The 24,629-nt window shown below is 32.1% G+C and overlaps 1 protein-coding gene across 1 annotated transcript; it reads right to left on the reverse strand.

Annotated features, from left to right (window-relative positions):
* Window positions 1-22,471: 22,471 nt before the first annotated feature.
* LOC126668609 (uncharacterized) lies at window positions 22,472-23,769 on the reverse strand. The gene has a single exon (XM_050361799.2). It carries the CDS (start codon window positions 23,465-23,467, stop codon window positions 22,586-22,588), a length of 882 nt encoding a protein of 293 aa, XP_050217756.1. The 5' UTR covers window positions 23,468-23,769; the 3' UTR covers window positions 22,472-22,585.
* Between the last annotated feature and the right edge of the window lie 860 nt (window positions 23,770-24,629).

A 24,629-nucleotide genomic window follows, 5' to 3' on the forward strand; every position in this document is an offset into this window, starting at 1 on the left:
CTCCTTTGATCATTTAATAAGACTTATATTTTCTTCTTCAGATCCTCTCTTTTATATTTATCTTATCAATGCACATGTCTTTTAATATATTGGAGTGTTTTGAACAATTTTTTTTTATTTGAATGAACTTTTTTTTTTGGTTGTGACTGAACTTGATATGATTCAAGCTGCCTACGTACTTTCTTGCGAAAGATCAAGCCAAACGTAGTTCAAGACTTTAGAATTTTTTTTGATTGATTTTTTTTTTGTTATGACTGAACTTGGTGTGATTCAAGCTGCCTACGTACTTTCTCGCGAAAGATCAAGTCAAACGTAGTTCAAGTACAATTTTTTTTAGGGGAGAGCCGTGCACAGTTTTAGCTCATGCGGGCCAGGAGCGTCGCCGAGCTTCAAGCATAGTACTTCTTCAAGAACTTTCCGTTGATTGGTCCAATACGTAGTCCATCTTGATCAACAATCTTGTATGCACCATTAGAGTAAACTTCTTGAACAACATAAGGGCCATCCCAATTTGAAAGGAATTTGTTTCCCATTCGGCGTGAGATGATTATAGGTCTTCTTATTGCAAGAACTAAATCTCCAAGTTGAAAAGAGCGCGGGCGCACCTTCTTGTTAAAGGCCTTTGACATTCGAGCTTGATAACACTCCAATCTTTGTTGTGCTTCCAACCTCTTCTCATCAAGAGCTTCCAATTCTTCAAGGCGCAAGCGTGCATTTTCATCGCTAGAGAGGCCTTCTTGGATGGCGATCCTCAGAGATGGAACTTGACATTCTAATGGTAGTACAGCTTCAGTGCCATACACAAGTGAATATGGAGTCGCCCCGGTTGCCGTTCTATGTGTGGTACGATAAGCACATAAAGCTTCTCCTAGCCTTTCATGTCAATCTCTATAGTGCGGCTCACATTCTTCTTAAGCAAACTGCATAAGGTTTTGTTGGAAGCTTCTGCAAGACCGTTGGCTGGTGCATTATACATGGATGAGTTGTATTGTTTGAATTTGAATTCCACACATAACTTGTCCATAGCCTTATTGGAGAACTCTTTTCCATTATCTGTGATGATGTAACGCGGAGTGCCATGTCGAAAGATGATGTAGTTCTTTATGAAGTTCACTACCACTTCTTTCTTGACTTCCTTGAGCGCTACGGCTTCAGCCCATTTGGAGAAGTAGTCAGTTGCAGCTAGTATGTAGAGATGCCCTCCTGAACTTTTAGGCAAAGGACCAACAACATCTAATCCCCAAGCATCAAAAGGCCAAGAAGCAACAGTTGGATGAAGCGGCTCAGGAGGTTGACGAATGATATTCCCATAGAATTGACATCCTTGGCACTTCTTAGCATACTCCATGCAGTCTTTTACCATTGTAGGCCAATAATATCCCATCCTTTTGATATGAAAGTGCAACTTAGGCCCTGATTGATGGGCCCCACACACCCCCGAGTGCGCTTCTTCCAACGCCTTTGTGGCTTCTTCATCATCCAGACACCGTAACCAGATATCATCAAAAGAGCGACGATAAAGAGTATCTTTAAAGTAAACAAAGCGAGATGATCTTCGTTTTACTTCTGCCTTGTGCTTTGATTCGTCAGGTAGTCTTCCATGCTCTAAGTAGTCGATCAAAGGTTGGCGCCAATCTTCTCTTTCAATTTCATAAACAGAGGCAAAACTTACCTGCTCACAGTCACCCCCATCATTATCAAATATGAACTCCGGAACAACCCACCTTTTACAAACAGGTACTTGAACTTCCGTGTCTGAATGTTAGTGATATGCACTAGGTCAATCATGTTTGACCATGTTTTGACTTTATCATTTTATTATTTATTGATTGGCAGTTTTTATCATTTTATATTAATGATTAAAATACTTGAATGGTTAATTCTTTCTAAGGTCATCGAGTATGTGACTTGATAGTAGAACCCTTAGGTTTAATAAAAGAATTATATACCATCTATCCCTAGTCTTAATAGAACATTGAGACTAGTATGATGTTGACTGATGATTATGTTTTACTAATCATGTATATGAGATATTAAGTCAAATCATAGGTGCTATTTGAGAAATAAGGCACTGGATGACCCACTGTGAGAATACTACATAGATCACTGTCATAAGTAATTCTCATTACAGTTCTATTAGTATAATCCTTTGACCTTGAAATCATCATGGATTTCTACATAGCTATTTCATATTTTGATACAGTCTTACATTATCTTTAACAGGATAATGGAATAGATTGTCATTGGATATGAAAGTAACTATGTGAGAAATGTGAGTGACTGAGAAGGAATTTGTCCCTCATTTATTTGAGTAAGATATCTATGGGCCCCTTGAAGAAGATAGACTGAAGTAAATGCATGGCCATGCTAATTGATAAGAAGTTATCATTTTCAGTCTACTTAGAGTCAAGAAACTAATGATTGAATGTTATAAGGATGACATAACTATGCCTTATATTCAATCTGGATATCGAGAGACAAAGGGATTAAAATATTATTGTAAATGGTTAAATCGGATTATCGATATTCATATAACTTGGGTAGTCATAATGTCTTGCTAGAGGCCACTTATGACTTGTGGGCTGAAATAGGGATTTCGAGCCTACTGCCAACGTTATATGAACCTACAGGGTCGCACACTAAGAACAGGCCCAAAACAGTTATGGGTTGTACAAGCCCAATGCGATTAAGTGATTAATTATATATATATATATATATATATATATATATATATATAATTCGTAATATATATATATTAATAAATATATATATTAATTCGAAATTTAAGGATAAGTGTTTTCCTTAATTTATTATTTTTTGGAAGATAATAAATATAGTAATTAATATATATGGATAATTATCAAAAAGGAGTTTTTGATAAACATAAACTTGTAGAATTGCAATGAGATTGAAATTCGAATTTGTCTCAAACCCTAGTGTTATTTATCACTATAAATACTCATTAAGCAGTTGGTTTGAGGATGACGAAATTCATTATTCACTAAATCACTAAAATTCGAAATTGCTTGTGAAGCAATAGTGCTAGCACACAAGCACTAGTTTTGGCTAAGGTCTGTTCGTGTGGATACTCGTAGAGGACGCGTTCTTTTGGAGGCGTTTCTAATCCGAGGCCAGGTATCACCAAAGTGAACCACCTCCTTCCTTCCTACATTGCTGTTGAATTCGACATATAAGTAAGTAATTGTTCTGTTTAATTCGAATTACATGGATCTTGGTTTGGGTTTTTAGATAAATTTTTGAAATTCCGCTGCGTTATGAACCAATAAAACCCAACACTGAAAGGGTTAAAGTTGCTGCAAGATTGGCCAATGCATCTGCTTGCTTATTTTCTTTTCTAGGTACATGTTCAATGTTGATGCTATCAAACCTCTCGATTTGTCTATTAGCATGTTGAAAGTAGGGCATCAACTCCGGTTTCTTTACCTCATAAATTGAAAGAAGTTGGTTGACCACCAATTCCGAATCTCCAAACACATTGATATGATCGATGTTCGTCTCAATCGCCACATCAAGACCCAGTATCAATGCTTGATATTCAGCTACATTATTTGAGCAATTCTGTGAGAAGTTGAAAGCATATGGGAGAACTTCCCCTTCAGGAGAGATGAACACGACACCGGCCCCTGCACCATCTTGACGAGCAGCTCCATCAAAGTACATCTTCCAAGGCGAGTTTTGAATGAGAAATACATCCTCATCTGGCAAGTCATCAGAGAACTCCCAATTATCTGGAATGGGATGATCTGCTAGAAAATCTGCAAGTGCTTGACCCTTAATTGCTTTTTGAGAGACGTGGCTTATATCAAATTCTTGTAGCAGAAGAGCCCATTTTGCCAATCTTCCCGAAAGAACTGGTTTTGACATGATGTACTTGATTGGATCAGCTTTAGAGATCAATCGAATTTGATGAGCTTGTAGATAGTGTCTGAGTTTCTTAATTGCAAACATCAATGCCAAACACATCTTCTCAATTGGGGTGTAATTTAACTCAGCCCCATTTAAAGTTCTGCTAAGATAGTAAAGTGCACTTTCTTTGCCTTCATCATTTTCTTGTGCAAGTAGAACTCCTAATGAACGCTCTTGAGCTGCAGTGTAGAGGATTAAAGGACGACTTGGAACCGGCGCTTGCAAAACTGGAGGATTCAGCAAATACTTCTTAATGCACTCAAAAGCATTACTACACGCTTGGTCCCATTGGAAAGGAATGTCCTTTTTCATCAACCTATGAAATGGTTGACAACGACCAGCTAGATTGGATATGAACCGGCGAATATAAGCCAATTTTCCTTGTAAGCTTTTGAGTTCATGCACGTTTCTTGGCTCTGGCATCTTCAAAATGGCCTCTATTTTAGATTGATCGATCTCAATTCCTCGATGTCGCACAATGAAGCCTAAAAACTTTCCAGCTGATACTCCAAAGGCACACTTCAAAGGATTCATCCTTAATTGATATTTCCTCAATCTCTCAAAAACTTTTCTTAGATCTTCGAGATGATCATCCTTTCTCTTTGTTTTCACGATAAGATCATCGACATAGCATTCTACATGCTTATGGAGCATGTCGTCAAATATCTTTTGCATAGCTCGTTGATAAGTGGCACCCGCATTTTTCAAACCAAAAGGCATGACTTTATAGCAAAATATACCTTTTGGGGTACGAAATGCAGTCTTTGCTTGATCCTTTTGTGACATAGGAATTTGGTTGTATCCAGATGAGCCATCCAAGAATGATTGAATTTCATGGCCAGTTGTAGCATCAATCATGATCTCGGGAATAGGCAATGGAAAATCATCCTTTTGGCATGCATTATTTAGATCTCTGAAATCTACACAAACTCGGATTTGCCCATTCTTCTTTCTTACTGGCACAATATTGGAGACCCAAGTAGGATACTTGACCTCCTCAATGAATTTAGCATCAATGAGTTTATTAACCTCATTTTCAATTTGTGGAATCAACTCTGGACCAAAACGTCGTTGAGCTTGTTTGACCACTTTAGCTCTTTGCCTTACAGCCAAATGATGAACAGTAACTTCTGGATCAAGCCCTGGCATTTCTGTATATTTCCATGCAAAAATGTCTCGAAATTCTAAGAGTAGTTTGACATAATCATTCTCCTCTTTAGTTGATAAATTAGCACTTAAAAAGGTGGGGCGAGGATCTTCAATTGTTCCAAGATTGACTTCTTTTAGCTCGTCAACAACTGCCTTGTTTCCTTCTTCGAATGTAGGAGGAGCATCTTCGACAACTTCTTCAATCTCCTCATCATCATTTACAATACTAACATGGTTGACGGTTGCATTCTCCACTTCATCACTCTCTATGCGTGAATGAGGGTTTTGGCAAGTGATTACTACCGTATGTTTTTTTCCTTTTAGCACATCACCTGTTGATACCACCCATTTAGTACATCTTTTCATGCGGGATGGAAACTTGCTGCATACGTCCTTCGAATCAACGGCATAGTTTTTATTTTCTTTAGACTTCCACTTATTTGAAACTCCAAGCCTTTTGTGCACTGAAGTTCTCTGAATTTGCAGATTGACATCCTTTTGGTCTCCAATCCTGTCAAAAACAGATACACAATTGGGAAGACTTCCGAGGCGATTAAAAACTGAAGTTCTCGATGTAGACACTTCATTATTTTGTTTCTCTTCAAGTTCTTCAATGGTGATATGTTGTGCATTTTCCTTGCGAATTTTCAGGCGCAATGGCTGACAAGTATTGTATCCAAGACCGGCCTTAGAACCTATAGGTTGGCTTTTCTCTTTCCACACCCTTTGAGGTTTCTTCATACTTCCTTCATTTTCATAGTCATCACATGTTTCTTCCTTTGCTAGGAGAAAGGTATTCTTTTGTCCATACCCTGCTTTAGACAACAATTTATAAGCGTTTGGATCAAATCCATTCGCTCTTTTAGTCGGCAGAACACCATGCTTTATTATAGAAGGTTGTGATGGCTTTGGAGCTTCTTCTGAGGGAAACTTGCAAACACTAGAAGATGCTAAACCTGTAACTGGGAGAGTTAAATCTTTCAGGCCTTTGATCATCTTTTCTACTTCATGTGCATTCGGCGCTTGTACCCCCTTCTTGAATGCTTCATGAGGCGCACAAACAGGTGGAGAAGATGTGCATGCAGGGATATCAGCTTCCTTTCCATAATCTTCTTTGACATATGCTTCTTTACAAGATTCATCGTCATTTGTAGACGAGTCATTATAAAATTTTGCATCGGCGAAGTAAGACTCTGCCATTGTAAAAGGTTTAGAATCAGCATCTATCCTTTTCACTTGTCCATCTCGACAATACTTAAAACATTGATGAAGTGTGGACGAAACTACACCATTCTCATGTATCCACGGCCTTCCCAACAACATTTTGTAAGTAGTCCTTGCATCAATCACATGGAATAATGCATTTGACTCCATATCATCCATTGTCATTGCAAGCCTAATCTTCCCAAGAGTCTTTTGACCTCCTTGATTGAAGCCTTGAATTACCAAACGACTCTTGAAAAGATCATCCATAGGTATGCCTAACTCTTTCGTGGTCTTTAGAGGCAAGATATTGACAGCAGATCCATCGTCTATCAAGATTCTATTGATCATTTGTTTTAGAATAAAACCTTAAACAAATAGTGGACGGTTATGAGGCTTAGAACCAAGAAATAAGTCCTCGTCAGTGAAGCATATCTTAGCCGTACAAGGACTAAAGTCGGGTCCTTTGCACTCAGATTTTAACTCTTCTTCAATACCATCATGATCTTCTTCGTCAACATGGTAGCATGGAAAAACTTCATTGATTTGTAGAAATTGCTTTGGCATAAATTCTTTGAGAGTTATGGGCCCTCTTGGCTTTTGTGTGACGTCGTCTTCATTCTTTGTCAAAATCAACTTTTCCTTTACTACTTTTGAAGAGGTTGATCTTTTAACAGTTCTGATCTTTATCATCTTAGACCTTATTGGAGCCGCTTTAGGCAGTTGTGCCTTCTTCTTTCTACCTTTCCGATGAGTGACAAGAGTCCATCCTTCATCAGAATTGTCTTCAATCTCCCCGTCTTGAATGTTGATGCCCCCAGAAAGGTGCGAGTCGCCACTTGATACTTGTAGAGAATGAGATGCATATTCATTAGGGGAAGATTGTATCCATGCTTCTACTGGTTCAAAATCTCCAAACTATAAAGCCACAACGTAGGAACTCTCATTCATAATTGTGGTTACGTTAGAAGTTGCAGTATCTTCATCAAAGACTACATCACCCCTTTCATGCAGTCGCATAATTTTATCTTTTAAGACAAAACACTTTTGGTGTGGATGACTAATAAGTCGATGATACTTGCAATAGTTTGGGTCATTCACTTTGTCAGCCTCTTCGGGACGCTTCATTTCCGGCAATTGGATGAGATTAGCCTCAAGCAAGTCATCCAACATTTTAGAAACGTCAGAGTCATTGAAAGGGTAAACTTTTTCTTGTCGCTCCTTTAAAGTACTCTTCTTTACTTCTTGACGGTTGAAGGTAGGAGGCTTTCCTTCTTGTTTCTTTTCATGCTTGGTGAATTTGAAGGGTGTTGTAGTTACAACCATGGAATGTTTCCCTTCAACCTTTGTTGATGTTTTGCCCACTTTACGAGCCTCGTGTCTTTCTTTTCCCTTTTGGGGATCTTCTATCATTGAACCTTGAGTTCCCGCAGCGGCGATAGTTAGCTCCATGTCATGTGCACGAGTTGCCAACTCCTCGAAGCTTCTAGGCTTGATACCTTGGAGAATGTAGAGCAGTTGAAAGTGCATGCCTTGAATGCACATATCTAGAGCGGATGCTTCTGAAAGACGATATTTGCAGTTAAGACTCAAGTTTCTCCATCTATGAATGTAGTCAATAACAGCCTCATCTTTCCATTGACGTGTACTCGTTAGCTCTATCATGCTAACAATTCGACGAGTACTATAGAAGCGATTTAGAAACTCACGTTCCAACTGTTCCCAACTATCAATTGTGCCAGACTCTAAATCTGTGTACCAATCAAAAGCATTTCCTTTCAAGGAGCGAACAAATTGCTTGACCATCAAGTCTCCATGAGTACCAGCGTTGTTGCATGTCTCAACAAAATGAGCTACATGTTGTCTTGGATTGCCTTTGCCATCAAACTGTTGAAACTTTGGAGGTTGATAGCTTGTGGGCATCTTCTTGAGGTCAATCCTATGAGAATAGGGTTTGGCATATGAATATGATGGTTGTGTGCCACTCTCAACTTGATCTTTGACAGCCTCCTTAATGAGATTCTTCAATTGATCTCCATGAATAGAACCATTTGTAGTTGAAATCTGAGACTCTTTTGAAGCATCACTAGAAGAAGTACCATTCATGGTAGTAGGAGCAAAGATATTCGCAATATCATCCCCTTCTTGTGATTGTGGAGTTTTAGAAACGACAACCGCCTTATCAGTTAAATTGTCCACCTTCTTCATCAAAAAGGAGATTTGCTCATCCTTTTCTTTAATGGAATCAGCAAGAGACTCCAACACCTTACTCATCTTAGCGACTTGTTCTTCCAAGGAAGTAGTGCTAGTCATCATAACGCTCATAACATTAGAAGAACCTTTTGGCGATGTTAGCGTATATGGAGTGGTTGGCGAATCCTTGCTTGATGGCGACTTAGGATCTCCTTTTTCCTTTGGTGGAGATTGAGTTGGAGATGGAGCTTCTTCATCCGATGGTTGGAAAACAAACATCTTTTGAAGAAGGGGAAGAGTGCGGGCATAAATATCCTCAACCAATCTCTCCTTGATTATCGCTCCAGGGCTAGCATCAGTAGTATTTCGGACGGTAAAACGCACTGGTGCCTTGGATTGGCGACCGTAGTTGTTGTTTCTTGAAGTCATGGATCTTGGTTGTTGTTTCTTTGAATTTGCGAAGGAAAGAGATGAAAAGTAGAGATGTCCCACTGGGCGTGCCAGAAATTCGTTAACACGAATTTCTTGTCCTGAAATTAAGAAATAAGAAAGTATGCACAAATGTCAATTTTATTGAATTTAATCAAAAAGCGAGTACAATCTCTATGGGGTAATTTCTACACGTGTAGAAATTAAATCCTTTGATGCTTTCCTTCAATATTTGTGGATCAAGGGCTTATAAAGCTTGTTCTTGAATCCGTTGTAGAATCTCCTTCGATTTGGTGAAGAAAATTGTTGAACCGTTGACGAGTGATGAACACGCCGTTTGAAGATTTAATTTGAAGACTTGATTTGATATGTAATCACTTGGTTGAATCCTCGACGGGTGATGAACACAACGTATGGAGATTCGAATATGGAGGCTTGATTTGATGTAGTCGCTTGAAGAAATTATGCAGAGCTTCTATGTTGCTTTTTTTGCAGAATTCCGGCGGCTAGAGAATTATGTCTGTCTTCTCTGTGTTGTGAAGACTCTCCTATTTATAGGAGTGTAGAGAATATGTATTTATGCACATATCTCTATATTTGGAAAAGAATAATTAATTTATTCTAATTAGTTAAATGAGAATATTCACTTGACTAATAGAAAAATTAGTATATTCTTTAATATTAGGTAAGTATGATTTATTGACTTACCCCAAATGATTCATTTAATATTATTTAGACTTTATTTAATAATTAATTTTAAATTATTAAATATATTTAAAAGTCCAATAATATTAAGCCCAATTTATTTTATGGGCCAAAATTTATGGGTCAACATTATCATAATAACATCAACAACATTGTCATAATATTATCATAATCTTATCATAATATTATCATATTATTATCATAATATTATGATAAAATTAATAATAAAATTATTTTACGTACTCTATCATCACTTTATCAAAATATTATTATAATTTTATCAGTAATATTATCATATTATAAATAAATTATTTTTAATTAAAATATATATTTTTTATTAATTTTAAATTATATACTACTATTTATTTAATATATTATTATGTACTACTATTTATTTAATATTTTACTTATCATGATATTATCATAGGTTTATCATAATATTAGCATATCATTATTATAATTTTTTCATAATATAGGTATCATCACATTATCATCTCGTTCATAATTTTTCTGTAATTTTTTTCATGCATGTGTCATATTATCATAATATTAGCATTTTATTATCGTAAAACCTTATCATACTATTATCTTTATATTATCATCTCGTTATCATATTTTTGTGTAATTTTTTTTCATGCAGGTATTATATTATCATACTATTATCTTCATATTATCATCTCGTTATTATAATTTTTCTGTAATTTTTTTCTATATATGTATCATATTATCATACTATTATCATAACTTTAATATTTTGTTATCATTTGCTTATCACTGGTATCATAAATCTTTTTGTAACTATATTTTCACGTACGCTATCATCCAATTATCATAACATTACCATACTTCATTATCATCTAGTTATCATACTGCAGTGTTATGATAACGACATAATAATGTAGTGATATTAATATGATAATCAGATACTATTTTATCATACATTATCATAGACATTATCATAACATTATCATATAGGTACCACAAATATTATCATCTCGGTATAATATGATAATGTTATGATAACGACATGGTAATGTTATGATAACGATATGATAATCAAACAATATTTTCTATATAAAATCTTTTTTTTGCAATGTTGTGATAATTACATGATAAGCAGTGATACTTATATCATAATCGTATAATATAACATTATTTTTACATATTTTATCATTAATTTTATCATAATATTACCATAACCTTATTATAATATCTGCATAATCTTATCATAATTGTGCATTTATTTTACATAAATTAAATAACATTTTTATACTATTTTTATAGTATTATCATGAACCTATCATAATGTTATCATAGCATAATCATAATATTTATATAATTTTATCGTACATTGCAATTCTACCGTCTAATCAAAAAATTCATTATCTCTATAATCAAAGGCCTGCAAAATCAATTCAAAAAATTCAATGCTATTGGAATCTCATGTTTCTTTTGATCCTCCATTATACTTTGTTCATTCCTTCTGTCACAAACAATATAAGATAGCTCGCACATGACTTTATCATCATGTAATAATCTAAATCATTAATAGACTAAAAAAAGAATGAATCGGTAAGTGATGTACCTTAAACCACTTCATAAGCATTAAATGAATCTGCAGAGCATGAAATACACAGACCACACAAACCCCAAATGAACTATAAAATCCAATAAAATCAAAAGATACAATAAATCTTCTTCAATCAATAGACCCAATAAATGCAAAGCAAATGATTACATAAAAACATATTAACAATCAATGATTGGCAAAGGTTCATCATAAAGGTAAAAAGAAACAAATTAATCGTATTAATACGTGAAAAATCAATTACAATTAGCATATTCAAAGGGTGAGAATAATTTTATGACATTCATGAAAAAAAATTGAAAGAAAATTTTAAAAATAATAGAGCCAACGAATCTGAATAACAGAAAAAGAAAAAAAATCTCTAGATCCAATTTTAAACAAGAGCGGTGACCATAAGGACGACAGCGGAGGCGGCGTTAGAGGCGGCACTATCGAGGAAAGAAGGAAACGATGGGGATCCCGCCGGTTGCTACTGCTTTACCTTCTACCGGTCGTGATCGCTGTTCTTTCTATGGATGTTTGCGGTGGTGATATGGAGATTGTTACCGGCAACGGCGAACGAAGAAGTTATAGTAGAAGACCTAAGTGAAGACGAGAGAATGAAGGAGAAAGAAAAGTAAAGAAATAAAAATTAAAAAGTTACAGAGTATTATTAAAAACTATATGGAGTAAATAAATAAATAATAAATATATTAGAGCAAAAACATAAACATGGAAAAAAAAAGAGTATTTTGTTTAACTTTTCAGCGGTGAGGTACGTTTTACAAATATTTTTAAAATATGAGTATTTTTTCTAAATTTCTCTTTATTTTTTTACTCTGCTCTTTATTTTTTATACTCCACTTATACCTAAGACACTTTATTCAAAGTTTCTTCTTCTTCTTTTTCTTCTCTTCTCAGCTCATTTAAAGAGAAAAAAAACAACAAAGCAACAATTCAATTTAAAATCTTCAGCTCATAACAATTCAACAAATTAATTTCTCTAATTCTATCATTACTTTTTAAAAATTTATTGTGACTTTCAAATTTAATTTCGATCCGCTCGAATTTTTAATTCCTAATTAAATAGCTTCAAATTTCACTTCGAATTCAAATCTAACGATCATAACTTTCTTAAAAAACAAAGAAAACTGTAAATTATTAATTTATTTGTTCTCATTAAAAATCTATTAAAAAAAATTTCAAACGGTTTCAAGTACAGTTTCAATTACGGTTTCAAACCGTTTACAAAGGTTTCAAACAGTCTAAAACAGTTTCTAAAAAACGCTTTTAAACAGTCTAAAAAATAACAATTTCAAACAGTTTCAAAAAACAGTTTCGAACAGTATAAAACAATTTCAAACCGTTTACAAAGGTCTCAAACTGTCTAAAACAGATTCTAAAAAATACTTTTCAATGGTTCATAAAATAACAGTTTCAAATAGTATCAAACAGTTTCAAACCGTTTACGTAAAAAATAACAGTTTCAAAACGTTTACAAAGGTTTCAAACAGTATAAAACAGTTGCAAACCGTTTCCAAAGATCTCAAACAGTCTAAAACAGTTTCTAAAAAACATTTTCAAACAGTTTAAAAAATAACAGTTTGAAACAGTATAAAACAGTTTCAAACCGTTTACAAAGGTTTCGAACAGTATAAAACAGTTTCGAGAAAACAGTTTCAAACGATTTCTAAAATTAATTTAAAACATTTGAAAGCCAGGTCAAAATATCATTAATGAAGAACATTACGATTTTTTCAAAAAAAGTTGTAAAAAATTCCAAAAAACGATGCTAAAATAATTTAAAACAACATAGAAAGAAAAAAGTAGTAGAAGAAGAAGAACTTTCTCATCTATCACCATCATATTATCTCTTAAACTCTTTTTTTATTCAAATTTCTTTGTCTTGGAGTTCATTTGTATAATGTGGAAAATAGAAAAAGCAGATTTAAGAAAAACGAAGAAAAAAAAAAGTTGCAGAGGAAAGAAGAAGAAGAAGAAGAAGAAGAAGAAGAAGAAGAAGAAGAAGAAGAAGAAGAAGAAAAAGAAGAAGAAGAAAAGAGAGGAAAAGAAGTGAGAGAGAAAAAAATGAGAAGGAAGAAAGAGAAAAAGGAGAGAGAAAAGAAAAAAAACGAAAAAAGAAAGAAGAAAGAGGAAAGAGTAAAAGGAGAGAAAAAAAAAGAAAAATGAGATATGCATGTGTTTAAAAGAAGGAGAGTAAAAATACAAATAAGTTATTTTGCTAATTGAGGTACAACTAAAAATAATAGAAAAATAGAGTAAAAAAAGTAAATTTTTGAAATTGAGGTATTTAGAACAAATAAGTTAAAAAAAGGAGTGTTTTGTGCAAATTCCTCATTAGAATAGAACTCACACTCCACACTACAAAACTACAAAATAAGTAGATTTAATTACACAAAAAACGGGAATTACCCTAAATAATCTCAAAATTACAATGCTAAGTTTGGTTTTAGACATATACATTTTGTTTTTTTTGTTTTTGATTTTATACTTTTGCTTTTTGACAAATACCATTACTCCTCTAAATTCTTTTTATCTTGATTTCAGAGCAGCCAACATAATCTCTTCATCCTCTCAAACCCTAACTTTATCATCTCAAATCCTAATCTTGAAAAGACAGAAAAAAAGTTGCTGTCAGTTTGGAAACCCAACTACTGCGTCGGTGATGAAACGGAGGGACAAACGGTTGCCGCATATCTTGAAAAAAAAAAACAAGTTGTCGTGGCCGAACTTGTTTCTGTGACTAGAAGATGAGGAATTGTCGTTCCTTTTGAAGAAAAAGGAGAAGTCGTTGCTTCGCCGGAGTTTAATCGGAAGAAGAAGGAGAAATTAAAGATGGCATAATTCATATGAGTTTTGATAATGAATTAATTGAGCGTATACCACATTAATTCTCCTGGGCATGAGTTAGGAGCTGCTGCAATTAGATTTAGGCAGGCAAACATTATATAATTCTTCTGTTTGTATAATTTTTAGGGTTTTTTAAGATTTTTGTTTTGATTTTTTAGCAAATTACTTTGATTTTAAAATTTAGAAATGAGCAGACGCGATTTTTTGGTGTTGCACAGCCTGCACTCTTAGTGTTTGAAGAAATGCTTATGAGTTAATGTATGTAATGTTTTGGGTGTTGAATAACCAATGGTTAACATTGGGTAAACCATTGGTTAACTTGCAATAAATTTTATTTTGAATATATCATTAATGAAATCGTTAATAAACTGTTACTGAATTTTATGTTTGTGGTTCAAATTTTTTGTGTTGCACAGCATGTTGCACTCTAAAATCGAATCAATATTTTGTGTATTGTTTTAATTCTTATTTTTATTTTCTGAACGATGATGTTTATGTCATTGTGGTTTGATTTTTTTGTGTTGCACAGCATGTTACACTCTAGGTGTTTGAAGAAATGCTTGTGAGAATTGTAATATTTTTGGGTGTTGGGGTAACCAATGGTTAACATTGGGTAAACCGTTAGATAACCTGTAATTTTTATTTTGAATAAATCATTAATGAAATCGTTAGTAAACAGTTACTGAATTTTATGTTTGTGGTTCGATTTTAGTGTGTTGCACTCTAGGTGTTTGAAGAAATGTTTGTGAGAATTGTAATATTTTTGAATGTTGGGTAACCAATGGTTAACATTGGGTAAACCGTTAGGTGACCTGTATTTTTATTTTGAATATATCATTAGTAAAATCATTAGCAAACAGTTGCTGAATTTTATGTTTATTGCTAGTTAACCAATGGTGTACTAATGGTACACCAATGACCTTATTTTTAGTACCATGTTGGTTAACAAATGGTTAATCAATAATTTTAGATTCTAAAAAAGACGATTTAGGTTTTATTTGACGGTTGCTGTTGCGGTGATGAAGGGGAGGGGTTTATAATAGAATTTTCAACTAGTTTAATAAAAATGCAGGTTTGAATTTGAAATAGTTTTTTTTTTGTTAACCAACGGTGTTGGTATACCGCTGGATAACAAAAAACGTATTCCTGAGATTAAAAAAAGTATTTATGAGAATAACAAAAATCATTTTTGCAAAAAAAAAAAGTACAGATTGTATTTCTCAAAAAAAAAACTTTGAGGTAGTATTATTGAGAATATTTTATCTTTTTTTGGTATTTATCTAAAAAACCCAAATAAGTACAAGATATTGGGGCTAACTCTTTTTTTACACATAATTTTTCAAATTTACAAAAATACTTAATTACAAATATATAGATTTTAACTTTAATTAATTACTTTTCAAAAATATACAAATTTGAACTTGCTAGATTTGACGTTGTTCCCATATTTTAAACTCCTATCGTTAGGCTTTAAATTTTGGCTTGATAGCGTAAAAAAATCACAAATTTTAGCGTATTTTGCAAATTTAACATAAACTTTCAGTTTTGGCAAATTAATATACAAACTCTTGATTTTTTTAGAAATTTTAGCATTGATTAATTTTCCGTAAAAAAATACCGATGTGGATGCCGGAACAGTGGTTATTCTGATGTACACATCAGCATTTTTCTCTACTTTTATGAAGAAAAATTAATTGGTGTAAAAATTTTAAAAAACTAAAAATTTGTATATTAATTTACCAAAATTAAAAATTTATGTTAAATTTGCAAAACACGCTAAAATTTGTGATTTTTTTACACAATTAAACTTTAAATTTTTTATAATTCTCTATGAAGGAAATGAGATTTTGATTCTGCAGAATTCAACATGTATTGGGTTTTAATTGAGCTACATCCATTTTATAATAGGTCAAATCTCCAAAAAAGACCAAATTTTGAAGAAAGTTTCACAAAAGTCCAAATCTTTCAATTTTATCCAATTTGTCTTGAAATGCATGATTTCGTTTCAATTTTACCCAAGTTTCAGTTTTGAATTGATTTTGCATATGTGGCACATATGTGGCACTGACAAGGCATACCACACGTATGCCACCTTGGCGAATGCAAGGTAAAAAGTTCAAATAAATTCTTAGATTTTTTCAAAATAAATTTTTAAATTTTTTCAAAATTTATTTTCGGTGGCTCGCAACGATTTTGCTGAAATTAGGTATGAAGGAGATTCGTTTGGAAGGAGGAGGAGGAGTTAGGTCGTGAAGCAATTATGATAGAAGGAGGAAGGGTGGGCGTGAAGGATGCAGGAGGCGGCGGAGTTATTCCAGTTCTCCTTTTCTTATTTTGTTTATTATTCAAGATTTGCTTTTCTAAATGAGGTGACGACGTTGTTTTGTAATGGAGGCGGCGGTTATTCTACTTTTTCGACGGAGGCGGCAGTTGTTATACAATGATACTCTTAATTTTTTTTTCATGTCTTTTTCTTGTTTTTGTTTTCACTTTATGTACCTGTAATATTTTGAATGTTGGTTACTCAATAGTTAGCCTTTGGTAAACCTTTGACTGTTTTGCAATGATGCTCTTGATTTTTTAAATGTAATTCTTTTTCACTTTTTGTATTGGTTTGTTGGTTAACCAGTGGTTTATTAATGGTACACCAATAATTTTATTTTTAGTACACTATTAGTAAAACTTGGGTTAACCGTTGGTAAGTTTGTAATAAATTTTATTTTGAATATATCGTTAACCAATCGCTAGTAAATCGTTGATAAATTTGAATTGTCTATTTTAAACAAACAGTAATTTAAAAAAATTGTTTTTAAGATACCGTTAGTGAACTGTGAGTAAATCGGTGATAAACTTATAGTTAATTAATTTTTAACACTTTTTTTAGTAAATTTAAATTGTGCGCTTGAAACATAAATTATTTTTTAGTATATCGTTAGTAACTTATTGGTATATACCGTTGGTTAACCAAAATCATATTTTTGAGATTTAAAAAAGCGAACCGTGATTTTTATTTAAAAGTGAATCATAATTTTCAAATAAACGTTTACAAAATATTATCATTGATTTTGTTTAAATTTAATTTTCGAAAAATTTAAATTAAATTTATATGAAAAGATCTTTAATTACTTTATTTTAGAAAGATATTAATTGATTTCATTTACAAAGATTTTAATTGAAAATATCTAATTTATTTAAAAAGATCTTATTTATAAGAGAGTCTTTATTTTCATTTAACTACATTCTTTTTATAATAGTTACTGTATTTTTATAATTAACAAAGTATATTTTTGCAAAAAACAAAGTTGGAAACTTTATTTTCCAACTTTCGTTTTTTCCCTAATAAAATTTAAGATATTTTAACACATGAACGGTACTTGTTAAAAAAAACCCATTTATAAATAGGTTCAGCAATACTATAATATAATTAGGGTTAATTCAGAAATCTCCCAGATTTAGAATTTTTTCAATTGCGCCATAATGTTGGAAAAATACCAATTTTATCCCGGTTTGTCTTTGTCTATTTCAACTGTACTCTAAATCATCAAATTGACCTTTTTCAATTGGATAAAATTCAAAAAACTCTGATATATTTAGCATATATTTTAATTTTTTTTTAATCTTATAAATATAGTAAAAACTCTTCTTCTCCACAATTTTAAATTGATAATAATAAAAATAATCTCTTAAATTAATAAACATCATCAAAACGCCTTTAAATTCGCCACTGTCTTCCTCGGATCCGCCACCATCTGCCGTCATCTTTCATGGAGGACGAGCAAGGTCTCCTCGTCCTCTCATGGAGAATGAGCATATATGCTCATCCTCCTTCCATGGAAGAAATATCTGCTCGTCTCCTTTCATGGAAGGATGTCGAGCAAGATGGACGACGACAGGTTCGACGACGGCGGGTCCATAGAAGACAGGTGGCGGCAGGTTCGAAGGTTCACGATGTTGGATTCGGAGTTGGAAGCATTGACATGCCGGCATTTGTTTTAATAATTTAAAAAAAGATAAAAAATTAAATAGATATAATTTACTTATGGTTTATTTAAATTTTTGTAAGTCAAATGATTTTTTTGAATTTGTTTAAGTAGAAAAGATTATACTTTATTTTTAAATTTAGTTGTTTTAAATATCTTCATCCTTATAGTAATAAAATCGATATAAAAATTCAATTTAGGGCTGACACACAAAAAGGCAAATTAGGATAAATTGGAGTTTCCCCCTATCTTAGGGTGCAATTGAAAGAAAAATCTAAAAGTGGGAGGTTTTTGAGTAATTGAGCCTATAATTTATACATATTTATCATAATTTATACCTAACAATAAAATGTATTGAAATTTATTAAATAATTTAATATACTGAATATATGTATTAATCATCTAATAGCTGATATTTATATATACACAATTTGACTAAAAAAAATTAATAACTTATGAGAAACTTTACCTACCTACAGGTTAACCAAAATTTTATAGACAAAAGCATAAAGTCAGTAAGACATAATTTCCGTTTGTCCAAAACTGAGTTGGAAGATTATTTGTGGAAAATCTTGGGAAGAAAATTGTAGCCAACAAAAAAGAATAAAATTGGTCCCCCACCTTTGCAATTCAAAATTCCCAAACAACTCTTATCATTAAAAATGTTGGATTCAATTAGGTATATAGATCACACATATATATATACTGTAGATATCTCATTTCCAAATTTGTGGATTGCCCAGGAGAATAACTGAAAAACCAAAGTATTTACATGCACAAAGTATTTACATGCCATGTGCTAGCTAGTAGTTATCATGTCTTTATCAGGTTTCAATTTATTGCATATGAATTAACTATCAAATTAATATAGACTTATTGATCAGTCATTGTTTGCCTTTTAATTCAACTAGCATCCAAATTAAACAAATAATGAACTTTCCTTTTAATTAAACTAGCATCCAAATTAAATAAATAATGAACTACTAGTAGAATGATATGACCATAATTTTAAATATGATATTTTGAACAAGCAAAGAGTCTTTTTCGTTCGTGAATTTGTACGTTAGAATTAATTAACTCCACTTAGTCATTTTAATCAATTAAGGATAATATTTTCTATTTTTAGATCAATTAAAAATAATATTATACGTAAGTTTATGGACCGAAATGACCAATTTTTCTTTAATTGACCTAAAAATAGAGAGTATTTCCTTAATTGATTAAAATAATTAAATATAAGTTAATTGACCATGTTGCATAAATTTAGAGATCGCGATAATCCTTTTTTTTCTATTTTGAACTATTTAAGTATCAATAATTGTATAAGACAATCAGATACACAAAAAAACTACTCCTTTTTTTTTTTTGATCTGATCATGAGGTGTCCTGAACGGGTTCCAACTATGAAACGGCACCTTTAAGTCTTCCACATTCAGACTAATCCCCACTTGAGCCGGGTAGGTCCCTTGCGGGAGGCAAAGCTCTGGCCCCAAGTTTTAAACGGCTGCATACATGAGTACGGTTCGAACCCGCGACCTCACTTAAGTTAGAAGAGCGCCTTATCAACTCATCTACGCCTTGGGGTTTAAAACTACTCCTTTTTTAGAGTATATCATCTACAACTACCATGAATTTTCATTAACAATTATCAGAATAAACTAAATCAATCATGACTCGAGAATGTTATTTTTTTTCTAATACTTTAATTCATTAAAATACTCTCATAAATATTTTTAAACTGGAAGGAAATAAGAGATTTGAGAGATTCAGATTGGAAAGATCCGTCTTGAAAAAATCGGAGCAAAAATAGTATGTTAAAATGAAACGAGAATAAGTAAAAATTCATAAATCTACAAAAAAAAAGACTAGTAAAAAGCACAATAAACTATTGTTTTCATCATATTCATATTTCAGTTAAACAGTTTTATGTACACCGTAGCTGCTTGTAGATAGTATATGCATTGGTTGGGACATGATGACAATTTATAATTATATGCTATGTATAATATTTTTGTTTTCAAACTTCAAATACATTTTGATCCAACTATTAACAAAAATTATCTAAACTCAAAATTTACTTTTTGAATATTTAATTAAATGTTTATAAGCTAATCGAATCCGAACTAATACAATGATATCAATTTATCCGGAATTGAATGAATCGACTTACAAAAAGGATATTAGTATGTTTTGGCAGTCACTAAGATGATCATCTTCTTCCTAACGCAAACACACTAAAAGTCCAATAAAAAAATTAAACAATGGCCAGTTTGAAAATTTTATAAGTTAAAGTATCACTATCTCTTCTAAAGTAAATGTTTTTTTCCAATTTTATTTTGAAAAAAAAAATGTTAAAAACTTGAAATCTCTATTAGGAGAAGAATATTTTTTTTTTTTTTTTTTTTTTTGTGCATACCAACTTTCGGCTGAATTGCGTGATAACAATGACGTTTGCTTGTTGTTTAGGTAAAAGGCTAAAAGTCCATAAAATTAATTATATGAAAACCCTTTTCACTCTCTTCTTCCTTCACTAACTTTTCCACTTTTTGTTCAATAAATTTTAACTTTCTCCAATATAAAAAAGAAAAAGAAAAAAATTCAAATGTCCTCATTCCAAAAGCATTTCTTTTCCTTATACTATCTTTTATTTTCTTATGGTCTTTTTTTTTTCTTAAAATGAAAAAAAATAAAATGAAAAAAATAAATTTAATTATTAAATTCTATCTTGAATGTGACAGAATGTATACGTAAAATAGTAAAAATATAGTTACACAGCTTTTAAAAATAATTTTTGTTTTTTTTATTTTTTAAAATGAATTAAATCTTTGAAAGAAAGAAAATAAAATACAGCTAAACGAAAAACAACTTTTAAATTTTCTGCAGAAATTAAAAAATTAACCAAAAAATAAAAATTATAATATTTAAGCTAAAATATATATTTAAAAGACCCTTTGTGTCATTATCATTTGAAAATTAAAATAATAACAATAAATACATTTGGGTTTTAACCTCACACTGTAAAAAGAAAAGATCTACATAAAGTTTATGCTTCAGTTTTCAAAGAATAACACATATTTTATCATAAAAAATTTGCTCGGTGATTACAAAATTGGTGGCAGCATTAGCTGGAGAACAGTTTGCAATTTGCACATGCATTCTAACATTCTGTGATTTCACATTGAATATTTATGTTCGCCTGTTATTTTATTTTACAACACTTGAAACTTGAAAGCCGCCAAATAAACAAAAACAGCGATCACTTTTACATGCTATACATTATTATCTCTTATCTATAAATTTCAACTTTAAAATTATCCCTAAAATTTTGAAAGATTAACTCTCTATAATTTCGAGGATTAGTATTGAAACATCAAGAATGGATAAAAATATAATAATACCCCACAACTACGATCGGTTTTTAGTTTGATTTTGGAGAAGGGTTTTTAAAACAAACTACGATCGGTTCAGTTTTATTAAAATATTTTTAAAAACTTACTTTTTAAATAAAAATTAAAATATGATTAAAAATGGAAAATTAAACTTAGATATGATAATAATGTGTTTTTTTATGGATATTATTATTTTTTATAATCAGGGGATAGTGAGCGCTTGTGAAAGAATCTCATGACCTGGCATATTGCTGCCAGTGTTTACACCGTTATAATACTTAAATTAAGAAATTGAATATCTGTTGTTAAAAATTATATTATTACGTACGAGATTTTAATAAACATATTCAACTTTTTTAAAATAATTATAAAAAAATGACACAGAAAAATAATTTTAAAAATATCCAAAAGAGATACTTGTAAAAATACTATTTTAAAATTCAACAAAAAAACCAGTATCAGATTCGATCGACCGTCAATTGATTTTAATAATTTAGTAACACACTTAAAAATCATCTAAAATTCATTTAACATCCACTTATATAGTAAAAAAAAGTCAACAATCAACTGATCTAACAATCAACATATCACTGTTGATCATCACTGATCACTATCTCCAATTCAAATACGGACCAAACTCCACCGGTCTCCGTCAGACTCCACCATCCCATTTTTCATAAGATTATAAATAAAAAATGTTTAAATTAAAATAAGAAGTGTAATTTTAAAAAATTTAAGATAGTTTTACAAATAACTCTTTTTGAAAAAAAAATCAACACTATTAATTTTTTAAAATAAAAAAAAATAAAACGAACTAATTTCATTTTTGAATTTTCTAATAAATAAATCAAACAATCATTTTCAGTTCAAAATTATTCGATTTTTCTTTCGGTTCGTGGCAAACTCCTACCCACAGCACCCCTCACCCTACTCCACTCGACATAACCAAACATTTTAACACCAATAATACCAGAATTTGTCTACTTGCATTGGAGTTTTCAAGGCTCCATTTGCTTTTGCAGATTGCCCATCTCAGAGGCCAGATAAACATCAAAACAAATTCACAACTCCAATGCACATTCATTAATTTCAAAAATTAAATTATATTTCCAATATAACAAAAAAATTGAAAAAAAAAACTCAAATTCATGTTAATTTAAAAAGAAATTAAATTAAAGAACATTGAGATTCTTGTCTACTTGTCTAAATGTCGTACTAGGTGAAGAAGCCAACGGCAATACCTGAGCAGAGCTTGAGATTCTTTCCTTATTTTTCCCCACAATGAATCCTAAAAATGACCCTTCCGTCACCGTTATCTCCTCCGTTACCGTCTTCTTCTCAGATTCTTCCATTAATTTTCTGAACAATTTCTCCTCCGCGTCTCTCAAGAACTTGAATTTCGGCGGCGGCGACGATCTCAGCCTGTTAATCTCCGCCTCAACTGATAACGATGAAGACTCGAACAGAGGATTAAACCCCTGGTTATGATAACAATCTAAAAGACTCGGATTCAAACGCGGAGAAGCTAACGGAGTAAGAAACGGCGTCGTGTCGACTGTTAATAAAATATCACTCAAACTCTTAGTTCTCGACCCTTTTCTTGATCTTCCGTCGTCGGATTCCAAATCTTCTTTAGTTTCTTCGTTAATGGTGAACAGAAATCTCGGCGGGCCGGCGAGATTGTGCAGTCTCATGAGCTCCGCTTCTACACTTTCTTGATTTTCGGTACTAAACGCTTTAATCAGCAAATCCTTGGCTGCTCCTAATTCTAAATCTTGTTCGTGTTCTTGCCGATTGATTGATTGATCTCGCAATCTTTCTTGAGATGAGTTGTCGCCGATTGAATTGGGTTTTCTCCAGCAAATTAAATGGAAAAAACTGTAATTATCTTCATCTTCTATGAGTTCTCTAGTCGTTGTAATTGTAACTCTTTTTTTCCACCATAGCAAATAGTAAATCTCTGCTACGAATGCTAGAAGAAGACAGCCGAAGACTAAGCTTAACCCAATTCCTAATCCGCTAAAAGACGCCATTTTTGCTGAGAAAATTAGCATTCAAGAAAAACTAAATTTGCTTAGTTATACATTAGGAAAAAAATGAAACGAAATCTACCCAAGTAAGGAAAAAAAGAAACGAAATCTACCCAACTAAGGAAAATTGAAGTGGAAAATATTGGGGATGAGATGAGAAAGAGTAGGTTTTGTTTGAGGGAGAAACCTGAGGAGTAAGGAAAGAGGAGAGTTTGAGTGGGGGAGTGAATGTTGGATTCAAAATGGGGATATGGTATGGGGAAAATTTGTACAAATTGTTTGTGTTTGTCAAGAATGTGGTTGGAAAAGGCAGCTCACATGGGCTTGTTGTAAAACCGTGTGTTCTTTTCAATAATAAGATATAAATAAATTAAAAGAGAAAAAAAATCAAATATTTTAAAAAATTATATAGAAAATTTACGAATGATGAATCACTTTACCTCCTGAATTTGACACAAAGTATCAAAAACGTCTAAATTAAAAAAACCGGATCACTTTTACCCTGAACTTGACAAAACCGGCTCAAAAACCCTCATTATGCTGACGTGCCATTTAATTGGAGAGTGAGATTTCAAATTTTAAAATTAACTCTACTTAATTATACTTAACTCTAATTAACTCTAGTTAATCTAATTTAATTAAACATGATAATTAAATATTTAACCCTAATTAATCTAATCTAATTAAATTAAACATCCTAATTAAACACTTAATCATAATTAACCTAATCTAATTAACCTAAAACTCTAAACCCATTACCTATTGATTTTTCCGGCCAACCTCCAGCCCCCGTCTCCAACGGAGACCAACTGATCTCTGTTACAGAGGCAATCATCGTCTCTGTAAGGAGACGAACTTGGGTTCGTCTCCAAACAGAGACAACGATGGTCTCTGTAAGGAGACGAACACAGAGACCACCGTCGTTTCAGTATCAGAACAGAGACGAACACAGATGGATTCGTCTCTTGTCTCTGTAACAGAGACCAGACGACGAGCTTCGGAGACGAAGCTCGTCGTCTCTAATGGGCAGCTGCCGGAGAAGAAGTCCGGCAGCTGCTCATCTCTTAAAAAAATTAATTTTTTTTATAAAAAGTACAATTTTTTTTTAATTAAAATACATTTAATATATAAAGTTTTAAAGTAAAAAAGATTAAATAGTTTTTTTTAAAATTATTATGTGTTAATT

Source organism: Mercurialis annua, linkage group LG1-X, assembly GCF_937616625.2.
Source record: "Mercurialis annua linkage group LG1-X, ddMerAnnu1.2, whole genome shotgun sequence".
NCBI classification, from domain to species: Eukaryota; Viridiplantae; Streptophyta; class Magnoliopsida; order Malpighiales; family Euphorbiaceae; genus Mercurialis; species Mercurialis annua.

Bases quoted from the DNA above. Each gene is read 5' to 3' on its own strand.
- LOC126668609 (XM_050361799.2), bottom strand. From the start codon at position 23,467: ATGCTAATTTTCTCAGCAAAAATGGCGTCTTTTAGCGGATTAGGAATT.